Source organism: Protopterus annectens, chromosome 2.part0, assembly GCF_019279795.1.
Source record: "Protopterus annectens isolate FY-2018-M chromosome 2.part0, PAN1.0, whole genome shotgun sequence".
In the NCBI taxonomy this organism is placed as follows: Eukaryota; Metazoa; Chordata; order Ceratodontiformes; family Protopteridae; genus Protopterus; species Protopterus annectens.
In genome coordinates, this window is record NC_056728.1 from 83575762 (window position 1) to 83588321 (window position 12560).

General features: G+C 38.3%; 1 protein-coding gene across 1 annotated transcript in view; it reads right to left on the bottom strand.

Annotated features, from left to right (window-relative positions):
• The window catches only part of GLI2 (GLI family zinc finger 2), a 1134260-nt gene that overhangs the window by 255684 nt on the left and 866016 nt on the right, over window positions 1-12560 (bottom strand). Inside the window, exon 5 of the mRNA XM_044060570.1 lies at window positions 8768-8962. Within this exon, the coding sequence (XP_043916505.1) occupies window positions 8768-8962 (195 nt within the window). The remainder of the gene's footprint in view (window positions 1-8767; window positions 8963-12560) is intronic.

A 12560-nucleotide genomic window follows, 5' to 3' on the forward strand; every position in this document is an offset into this window, starting at 1 on the left:
TACGAGAGAGGCCCATTTATTTTGGGGGGGGGGGGGTTGCAGAATAAGAAGAGGTATGAAAATTAACAATTTAAAAAAAATTAGAGCCACTACCCCCCCATACATGGGCAAAACATAAATGCCCCAAAATATTCTTATTCAGCCCATCTCTGGGTTATTATTATGCAAAATATAATGCCTAAAATCCACCATAGTAATGCTTAGAGTAAGTACCTACAAAGATATAAGCAAAGGAAATGACACCCATTGCAGTAAATCGAACAAAAGCAATAGTATGATTACAACCACTACAAAATTGTACACATGTAGAGTACAGCAACCATGCCAAAAGAAACTCAGCAGAGGGGACGACAAACTATACACTACTGTGAAAAATTGTACACATGTAGAGTACAGCAACCATGCCAAAAGAAACTCAGCAGAGGGGACGACAAACTATACACTACTGTGAAAAATTGTACACATGTAGAGTACAGCAACCATGCCAAAAGAAACTCAGCAGAGGGGACGACAAACTATACACTACTGTGAAAAATTGTACACATGTAGAGTACAGCAACCATGCCAAAAGAAACTCAGCAGAGGGGACGACAAACTGTACACTACTGTGAAAAACTGTACACATGTAGAGTACAGCAACCATGCCAAAAGAAACTCAGCAGAGGGGACGACAAACTATACACTACTGGTAATAATAAATGCATTCGGCCAACTTCAGAGAAGACATTCACTAATAGCAAAAAAAATGAAAATCAGGATTCGTTTTTCACAGACGGCAGTGCACTCCCATATCCTTCATCCATGGGGGTAAACCCTTCACACCTCCAGCCAATATAACAGTGTGGTAACCAAACCTCAGCTTAAATTATATCATTCAGAAACATTGCTTGTTTCATCCTGACCAAACAGTCTTTGGTAAAGATTGGTCTACATCAAGCATTGGAGCTATAAAATGTTTGAAGGCAAAGACATAGACAAAAAACAGTTTGAATCAAAAAAATTAAAAAGCAAAACATGTCAAATCAAAATGATTGCAGTAAAAAAAAAAAAAAAATTTTTTTTGCAAGGGGACAAGCCACTTGAGTTCCCCACATTGCTGCTACTTAAATATATACATTCTGAGATTGCAATACAGAATAGAAAGGGCAAATTCCCACTGTACTATGATATCACATATCAATACACTGTCAACATTCAGAAAATTCTTTCTCAAACTCTTCCGCCAATATTTCAAGTGCTCAAACATTTGACAGTTTGACAACCTGAAAGTCACCTACATATTATATAGATATAGCTATACAAATTTTATTTGAATAATGAAATTTAATGGGGTTTTAGTTTTCTGCACTGCAAGCAGAGAAAAGAATAAAAATAAAGAAAGAAAAGGTTACAAAAATTTGACAGAAAAAGTACTAGCTCAGTCAATTAAATATGTTATAACAGCAATAGGATGCACTAAATTTCAGAAGATGAAAATGGCATTGCAGTATTAAATTAGCTTGCTTCTAGTTACATGGTATAGTTACATATATAACAGGCCAGTAGAGAAACTTTATCCAGAGAAATGGCAAATAAGATCCTTAATTCACAATTTCTACACTCTAATGTCAGCTTTAACTACTTCCAGTTTCAAATGGGGAAAGACAACTTCCATTCACCCATCATAAAAATGTGTGTTTAAAATCAAAAAATTTAGACTGCAGAGTGAATACTTAATGAATTATTATGAAAGAGTGAATTATTAAATACGCAGACGATGCAACTATCCTCAGGCTCATCAGGAATGGAGAGGAGTCTGCATACAGACAGGAAGTTGAGCACCTGGCCCTTTGGTGCAGTCAGAATAATCTGGAACTGAGCACTCAACTGTGAAGATGGCAGTGGACTTTAGGAGTGGTACTACAATATTACCCCCCTCTTTATATTTAATACTGCTGTGTCAGTTGGGGAATTCTTCAAGTTTTGGGATATATAATCTCCTGGGACTTGAAGTGGGAGATCAATGTAGGGTCCATCATAAAAAGTCACAACAGCGAATGTACTTTCTGCGTCAGCTGTGGAGGTTCAACCTCCCACAGGAACTGTTGATTCAGTGATTGCTGTATAGAACTGAGTCTGTTCTCAGCTAATCCAAACAGTGTGGTTTAGATCTCTGTCTAATCATGCAAAAATAGGTTACATCGAATAGTCAGGTCTGCCGAAAATATCATTGGTGCTAGTTTGCCCTCCTTACAGGAACTATACTATTCCAGAGTCATGAAATGAGCAGGGAAAATCATCACTGACCCTTCACATCCAGGCCACACTCTTTTTGAACTATTACGATCAGCCAGACTTTATAGATTAATGCACACCAAAACAAGCAATATAAGAACAGTTATTTTTCCCCAGGCCATCAAGTTCATAAACAGTTAACTCAGCTTATTAGGTTGGGGTATTCTTTTTCCCAAGTCTCCAAAGATTCTGCAGTATTGTTTACATATTATTAACACTTGTTTCTTTCAGAATTTATTTTGGTATTTCTTGCACTGAGTTGCACTTTGCACCTTGTATGTATATGTACATTTACGTTTTTGTCTTGTTCTTAATAGTTGCATGTACGTTGTCTGTCCTGTTCTTAATAGTTGTATGTATGTTGTTTATGCAATTCATACTTGGAGAGTCACTGAAACCGGAGTCCAATTCCTTGTATGCGTGCAGACTTGGCCCATAAATGTGACTCTGATTCTGGTTCTGATTGGGCAGTGATTCACAATACTGATACAACATTACTGTGTTTTTACCACAACTGAAACCCATCTGTCAGAATGTACTGCATGAAACAACATTTTGCTAGAATATCCACGTGATCTGTTCCCTTTAAAAAACAAGGGTCTATTTTACATGCTCAAAACACGAAAAACACGAATCCGAATTGTGCGACACATAATAAGCGAACTGCGAATAGAAACAAATAAAAAATGCATCACGCTGATGCACCGGAGATGAGTGTGTTGAATTTGCTTAACATGTACGCTGCAAGATCTCTCATGGCACAATGTTGTGCAGAGGATTTATGCCCAACTCCTACATAAAATGGTATGGAAATGTGGAACAATATAAATAGTCCATGCTGAGCCTTCTGTTAAAATTACAAAAATAAACTAAGGCTTTGTGTTAGATGCAGCTGTTTTGCAATAACATTACAGGGGGCATTTACCCTCCTAATGTCACAGCGGCATAGTTGGGGTGGCATCTTTGTGATGGTGATTTGTCTCATGCATAAACCCCAAAATGCTCTTTTCAGGGATCATTGGGCTAGTCACATTTTTCCACTGGTGTGTGACTGTGAAACTGGCATATATAAGTTGTGGGGGGGGGGGGGTGTACAGGACAGCTTTCTCTGCTGCAAAAAAAGTTTTTTGAATGTTTGCTGAAAGTGGCTTCCAGTTATGTTTTTTCTTAGTTTTGTCCATCAGACAAATGTCATTTGATGAATCAGCTGATAACTTCCCCTCTGACACTGGGTCATGAGAGGCATGTTTTACACTGTATACATTCACAATGTTGATTCAGTAGAAATGGATATACATTAAATTGAGCTGCATAAACAATGCATTAATGAATGACTCTCACTCACTCTAGACTTGCTGTGTAAAGGCAAGAAATGCCAGACAGGTTCAGTACAACACTGAAGGTGCTGTTAAAAGGAATTAGGCAGATGAATGGGGAGGGGACAGACAATGATCAACAAACAATATTACTAAGTTTAGGAGCTGGCAGGTGGGAGTGAACCTAGGCGCAGTTGCAAACCAGAGACAATCAGCAGTGTATAGGTCTAAGGTTGTAGTGAACTGAAGGGTCAACTCTAGACAGTGAGTACATTTATTAAAATTATAAATGTCATGTGAAAGGGAGGGGGGAGTAAGGAACCCGTGTGTTATTATTTTAAAGACTCAATAGTGGGAGGAAGGATACCCAACATAACACACAATGTGCATACATCATACATGGAAGTCAACCACAGGCACAAATAAAAGCAATGACTTTTGGCTTTTCTCATTAGGGGTCAGCATCACGGATCGCCGGTCCGCAGATTGACTGGCAATGGAGTTTTTATGGTGTTGAATTGCCAGCCGGGCACCAGCCTTCAGAGAAGGCACATGCACACACATGCACCTTCCTGCAAGTCTTTAAAAGTCAATCAACCACAGGGAGGGCATGCAAACTTCACACAGAAGGCACTCCAGCTGAGAATTGAACCGGAGAACCTCTTGCTGTGTACCATGTATTACATCATACATGGATGATCATATGGACTGCCTCAAAGCCCCATCCTTCCACACAGTCTCCTACAAACTGCTGAGAGGTGATCTATGCCTGGACTACAAAGCTTACTCTGATCACACTCTGATGGACCTGTTGTACATCCACAAATAAATAGCTGCAGAATTACTCAATACAGTACCCAAACCACATCAGCAAGATAAATAGGACATGTTGGAGAGTCAGGTGTGTGTCCAGTCAATGTGAAGCAGCGTTCTTCGTTCTTCCCTGACCTAATTGAACTGTAACTTGGACAATAGAAAGGGAATCAGAAACTTTCCCTTAGTCTGGCACCTATGTCTCTATTAGAGAGAAGCAGCCTGTAAATGCTTCACCAACCATGCCCAAGCCTACATAGACCCCTTAAAATACCTCTAGGGTATCAAAACATGTCAGATACATTTGGGAAGCAGAGCTAGGCTTAAAAAAGCCCACTGGAGTTGTTAGACTAGTAATCACCTATGGAGCTATATGTACTGCTTGAGAAAGACACCAATGACTGGGCATACACATGAAGTGCTTGTGCAAAACTATGCTCCTTGGGTATACACATGTAGGGCTTGTGCAACACTATGCCCCTTGGGCATACACATATAGTCTTTGTGTAACACTATGCCCATTGGGCATATACATGCAGTGCTTATGCAAAACTATGCCCCTTGGGCATACACATGTAGTGCTTGTGCAATGATATGCCCCTTGGGCATACACATGTAGTGCTTGTGCAACACTATGCCTTTGGGCATACACATGTAGTGCTTGCGCAATACTATGCCCCTTGGGCATACATATGTAGTGCTTGTGCAACACTATGCCCTTTGGGCATACATATGTAGTGTTTGTGCAGCAATATGCCCCTTGGGCATACATATGTAGTGCTTGTGCAACACTATACCCCTTGGGCATATGCATGTAGTGCTTGTGCAACACTATTCCCCTTGGGCATACACATGTAGTGCTTGTGCAACACTATGCCCCTTGGGCATAAACATGTAGTGCTTGTGCAACACTATTCCCCTTGGGCATACACATGTGGTGCTTGTGCAACACTATTCCCCTTGGGCATACACATGTAGTGCTTGTGCAACACTATTCCCCTTGGGCATACATATGTAGTGCTTGTGTAAGACTATGCCCCTTATGCCTCTCTGGGATTAGACCAGGTATTGGACAGTTCTTTCATGCTACCAAGGACACCTACTAATGAAAGCATTATACAGGCAAATAGTGTTACTTGATGAGGTAGACCTTGCATAATTGGTTATGAGATGCATTTTTTCCCATTCCTTCCACAACACTGTAACAGATTCTGAGAAGACAGCAGTACCCTGCACATGGTCAGTTTTGTCAAGAATACACCCTGCTAGGTTTGACAAATCATGCACTGCCACTCTGGCACAGCTAGAGATGCAGGCCTAACAGGTCTAGAATTCATGAAACAAGATACAGAATCCATGATATTTTCTTAAATGTCACCTAGGTATATTTGCCCAGGTCACTCATGCACATCAGATAAAATACCTCTCAACTGTACAGATTTTTGCAGAATGTCCAGCTTATGGCCTCACATTATGGTCCGTTTTTCATACACTTGTGGTTTTCTGGCAAATTAGTGGTAAATCATTACAGAATGTTGTTGTATGTTTCGTCTTTTCTCAGTTAGGAGTCGCCACAGTGGAATTCTGGTCCGCTAATGATTGGCAGTAGATTTTTACATACCGACTTGCCAGGCCTGATGCACAACCTTCAACGAAGGTACACCCATTCACGCATGTCTCCACACAGAAGACGCTTTAGCTGAGAATCGAACAGGACAATGTCTTACTGTGAGGCGACAACGCTACCGCAGCACCACCACCGCAGCTAAATCATTACAGAATGAAGTTATAAAATAATGATAGACATTTGAGTTTCAGACTTCATATACTCCAGAAAATTCATGCTAATGCAAAACCTGTCATTATACAAAGTTTCTAAATTTGTAAGAGCAATATTTAAAACTTGTCCCTATTTTTGGGCCTTTGCCCCAGTTTTACTAATGGCTTTGTCCAGATTTCTTGCTCTAAGAGGTTGAGAGGTATGGAATCCACATCTAATTTTTTGCCACCTGAATTATACCTACTCTTGAAAAAAAAAAGCAAAACCAATAGCAAGGCCTTGTAGCTTCTGATTTTTGTTGGGATGTGGGTGGTTCTCTTAATTCCTGAAAAACAGAGCAACTCCTAGCTACAAATATAGGTTGGTTTTGAAGAACTGCATTGTTTGTTTCCATTACTTTATGATGTCCCACTGCACAAGTTCATTATGGTAAAGCATACCTCTCAACCCCATAGAGCAAGAAATCCGGACAAGGCCATAAATAAATGTGGGACAAGGGCCCAAAAATAGGGACAATTTTTAAATATTGCTCTTACAAACTTAGAAAGTTGATAGAATAATAGGTTTTGCATTAGCATGAATTTTCTGAAGGATATGAACTCTGAAATTCAAATGTCTGTCATTATTTTCTATTTCAGTCTTTAATGATTTACCACTTATTTGCTCGAAAACCACAGTTTTATGAAAAATGGACCAAAAAAACATGAGGCCAAAATTTAGATAGTCTGTGAAAATCTGTACAGTTGAGAGCTATGTAATATGCATTGCATGCTAACTCTACACTAAATAATGAGGCAGTTAGTAATTCTAACAGTAATGTTAAAACAGAAAAATAAGAAATACTATGGATAAACATCAAAACAGTGAACAGATGAAAACTCTCAACAATAAAACTAAAATCTTTTTCAGAAAAAAACAATAACATTTTGCTGAAAAGGTACATTTCTCAACCACGAAACAAAGCAGCACTAAATCTGCTGTTCAATCCAGGAGCAGACTAATCTGTTCTTCCTATAAGGTGTAAAACAAGGATCCCATGCATTTAGTTTCTTTAGACATTTCCCATCTCCTTGTGGTTCAGGGCCAGGCAATTTTGAATCAGTTAATCGACTACAAAAGGAAATTACAAATTATGAAGTCTGTCTTCAGGTGTTTTATTTTTCTTCAATTCTGTTGATACTTTAAGTCTGCAAACTGAATTTCCAAACTTCTGAATCCAGTACACTTGAAGTTGGGTATTATGGGGGAAGAGAAATTCCTCCTTCATGTGTTTTTAATCTAGCTTTAAAGCAGGCATCTAAGGCCCACTGGGTGGAGCTATTTAGACAATCCTATATTCACTTTGGGATAGTTACAGAGCTCTGTGACTTCTTTGAATGTGGGTTGTTCTTCTGTTAGGCACACATTAAGAAACAGTTGCTCTAAGCACATATTTAGGAGATATATATATATATATATATATATATATATATACATATATATATATATATATATATATATATACATACATATATATATATATATATATATATATATATATATATATATATATATATATATATATATACATATATATATATATATATAGTATCTATACATATATAGTATATATATATATATATATATATATATATATATACATACATATATATTATATATATATATATATATATATAAACACACACTCACACTTTGTACATGTAAATCAACTCCCAGACTGACTCTATTCCCACAATAGTAAATAAAAAGAATGAGGACAAAGGCAAATTCCCAGTGTCCAGAGATTTCTGCAAAGCACTTTGTATTCCTGGCTTTAGGATCTAGCAGTCTTTTAACAAGTCACATGTAGCCATCAGCCTCTTTGTCAATGTCCACGTCATTCTTCGTAACTTTTTATAAAGACAGATACACACACACACACACACACACACACACACACACACACACACACACACACACACACACACACACACATTCCTACCAAGCAGCACTACGTTATACAAGACATTTCTGTGGTAAGGCTTGCTTGCTTCATTTTTCTTTTTTTTTTTATCAAAACTCAAAAAACTGCTGTTATCACTGAAATGTCTGGAATGAATGACAAGATGATACACATTGTAAGTTCCATTCAGGAGACTTCACTGTCATGTTAGATACCCACTCATGGAAATCATGTTTAGATTTTGCAATGGTCTGCACTTTCATTCATTCTTGTAAAGAATTCAGTTACAATCGACAGTGACACTGAAAATATATACTTCTATTTTTTTTTCACCAAAAAGAATACAACTAACATTAAGTGTTCAAGAATCTCCTGTGTATCTTAAAAACACTAGCAAATGTGAAAGAAAGTATGACAGAATTTCCTTTTCTGAGCACTAAGCATAGAAAAAAATCACTTTCATTCAACAGTCTATAAACCACAAGGAGACACAAACTAATGATAACACATTACAGTGAATAATTTGACATTAATACTGATGTGAGGCTTTAGCAACAAAAAATTCTCCATAAACACTGCACACTTCATTTCAAAATCTATAGATTAAAAATATTATGTGAGGAAATGAAGACATTTACTCACCATCAACAGGGCTGAGGTAGTCTGGGAGATGCACACCACAACCTGCACCCCCAGTTTGTGCAAGGATGTCCCCATAAGGGCTACGATGGCTCGCCATTAATGTCATCTGGTGATAGAAGTCGGCAGGGTTGGCTCCTGGAGGGGGAGGGGGAGGCAGTCCAAAGAGGCTTCTTTCCTTCAAATGCTCATGTGCTACTGATGAAGAGAAAGTGAGACAGAGGAAAAATAAAACAACAGGAGTCAGAATCGGCAGAACAGTAAATGAATAAAACTCTTCTGATTGCTGTACTGACGTAAAGAGCTTTACTGCACTCCAGATGGGAGTTCTTTGCTGCTTTAATGACGCTAGTTTAGGCGTGTTTCAGCAGACAAAAGAGGGCTAAGCTTGGGGCCTCCACATTCCTGAGTTTCCTCAAACTTATAAACAAACCCTCACTCCTCTGCCTGCTTCTCTAAGTGTAAGAACTGAGCACGCAGCATGAGGGACTCATAATCCAACACTAATAATAAGTTTGCTGTTCAGATCCATAGCTATTAAAAAGAATGTCTTAAAGTGTCAAAGGCAAAAAGGATTAAAATGCAGTTCGGTAACAATAACAGTGAAGGAGCTTTACAATCATGCTGAAGTGCAAAAAAACATTGACTGTTTACATCTGGCTCGAGTCAGAGGAATGGTTTTCTCAGTGCCAATAACAAGTTAAAGTTCCCTCCCCTCCCCTCCAGAACTTGTCATATTAGTGTCTGAATCACATTTGCACATATTGCAGTGGGTCACTTTCACAGAAAGAATATACAAAAATGATGGTTGGGGAGGGCAACTAGGGATCTATAAAGCAAAGAATTTAAATGGGTTCTGAATGTATATGAGAAATGTATTGCTAAACAATTGCATTAATAACCATCAAACAAGCATTGTTTTAACTCATGATATGTACTCCATGGCCCATATTTTTCCACTAAGTGAATCATTTCAAAGAGATGCTTTAAGCTTTTGTGCCTGTTAAGGTAAGACTTCAAAATATCAAGTATCGAAAAATAATGGAAAATATATCAAACTGAAGTCTAAATTAAAATGCACAGTAGAACAGTTGATTTCACAAATTCATTCCTTGATAGTGAATTTGGCAAATTAGTACACAAATAAATCACAAGAGAGTGTGTGATTTATGGCTACAAGGAAACATTAAACCTTTACACAGCTATGACGGTCAAACTTCAGCCTTCAAGAAGTTAAATCACAAATCTGAAAAACATATCTGTGCACTGGAACTAGTAATGTATGCATCACAGAGTTTGCTTAAGGCACATTTTATTTATTTACTTCTTTATTTTAATCAGAGATGGAAAGCAGGTTGACTGGATACAGGATTCAGCTGGGCTTTGACATCTTGTCTTTGAATGCCATGAACAGAAATGGAGAAAAGGAACATGGGGTGTCTACAATTGACTGAGTGTGACCAATGTAACACAAAGAATTCAAGCTCATCTCTTGCTCCACAGAGGGACCAAACTACATGCAAAATTGGCCCTGGGAACCTGAACTGTTTTAACATCTGCCACAAGACACAGAGCTACACAGCTGCTTCCATTTTGTAGGTACATCGAAAACATATAGATCATACTGACCAACTCCATGGTCCGTCCACTATGTATGCAATAAAATATATACAATAATCTAAAGACTATATGCTGAACAATCACAAAGACATACAAACAAGATTCAATACTCTGCCACCAAACATGGCACACTCATACAATAAGCAGATGACTCAACCATCATCTGCTCAGCCCAGTCCCTACCCAAACTGCAAAAAGTCACACAGGAAGCCTTTTCCTCTGTTGAAACGTGGTTATCCAATGCCCACTTAATACTCAACCCAAACAAAACTAAACTACTCATCTTCCAACCCACCAAACATACTCAAAACAACTCTCACTTTAACATCACAGCAAAAGACACCACCACTATATACCCAACTGAACACACCAAATTGCTAGGAGTGGAAATAGACAATAAACTAAAATTTGACATTCACATATCCATGACTATAAAAAAAGTCGACAAAAAACTAGGAGCGTTATACAGAAATAAGCAACTTCTCACCAAAGCAGCAAAGATTTCAGTAGCTAATTCCCACATTATCTCCACCCTACTTTATGCCTCTCCAATATATACCAACCTAAGGCAATGCGATCTAAACAAGCTAGAGACCTGCTACAACAAAATCTCCAAATTCGCCACAGGGGCATCCTACCATAGTCACCACTGTCTCTCACTTGCTGAACTGGGCTGGCTTGAACTCTCTCACCTCCTTCAATGGTATCAACGCTCACTCGCCCAAATACTAGTAAACCATCCACTAAATGTCCCATCCCTCCAGAATCTACTCCAACCCTATCGCACCACCAGACCACTAAGATCCAGCAACAAAAATCACTTGCAAATCACTAAAGCCAATAACTCTGCTGGTGAAGCACTATTCTCTTGCACCATAGCCAAATTATGGAACTCCCTCCCACCCACAATTACCTCCGTACCATCATGCACCCACTTCAAAACTTTACTAAAAGCGCACTTAAAAACATGCTGGCTATGCCCTTGCAACTCCCACTCTAATATCACCCACCCCATCCACCCACTACCTTTATTTCCACCCCACTATCTACCTTGATCATAGCAAGCTCAGATGCTCATAAGCCTAGTACTTTTTAAACAGCAGGAACTTCTTATTGTAACATTTGTTAATGTCTGTTATGTACTTCACAGATAAAGATTCTAGTTGTCTACAGATGTGCTATGTTCTTCATCTGTAAATATGTTTGTAATTAATTGCTATGTTAATCAAATTGTTAATTGCTATGTAATCCAATGTAACTACTGTCTGTTTATTTTAACTGTGGAGCTTTTCTCCCCGGGCCTCCACTGAAAATGGACCTACATCCAGTCGGACACTCCTGGTCAACAAATGTAAATAAATAAATAAACAAATAAATAAATAAATACATTAATCAGTAATCTACAGCATTACATGGTATGCATAATGTGGAAGGCATAAGATATACACTGAAACAATAAATATATTGCAATTAGTACAGCTAAGTGTAGTATTTATTTTTGTTGAACTATCTCGTGTCCTTTTTCTCTTTGCTTGACTAGTTTTATTATTCTCATTTGGCACCTTAATTAGCCATATGGTCATTTTAATGAGTATTTTAGCTATCGACAGCACGTTTATTCATGTATGGATTTGCTTCCTTCTAATCGAATACCCTTCCAACCCATTCTTTACAGAACATCTACACTAACTACTCATTCGCTGTATGTCTGTCTTTAGACTGCCTTAACTACTGTCCTTATTTCGATCTGCAAGTGCTGCTGCATTTAAATCTTGAGTACAGATTACATTTTATGCATATGATCAAATCTCTGTTCTGTTTTACTGCTCTTCTCTTGACACCCACAAAATGCTAAATGCGAACCACTATGTTTCCTTTAAGGAAGAGGAGAAACATAAAAACATAAACATGTAAATAAAATAAGATTAAAAAAAATCATAGAATAAAATTGAACTCCCTGGTGCAAAGGTATAAAGCTAGTACTACACCCCAGATGACCTATGGTTCGACAAGTAGCACTAGTGCTGGAGGGGCTGGGTTGTGGGTATGGCAGTGAGTGGTCAAAACTGGCTCACCAATCCTGAGAGATGGGAATGCTCAGGCTTGCCACAATGGCAGCATTAAGAGCCTTGTGATCTCCATGCTGTGATGTGTATTTCACGTGATTGTCAGGTTG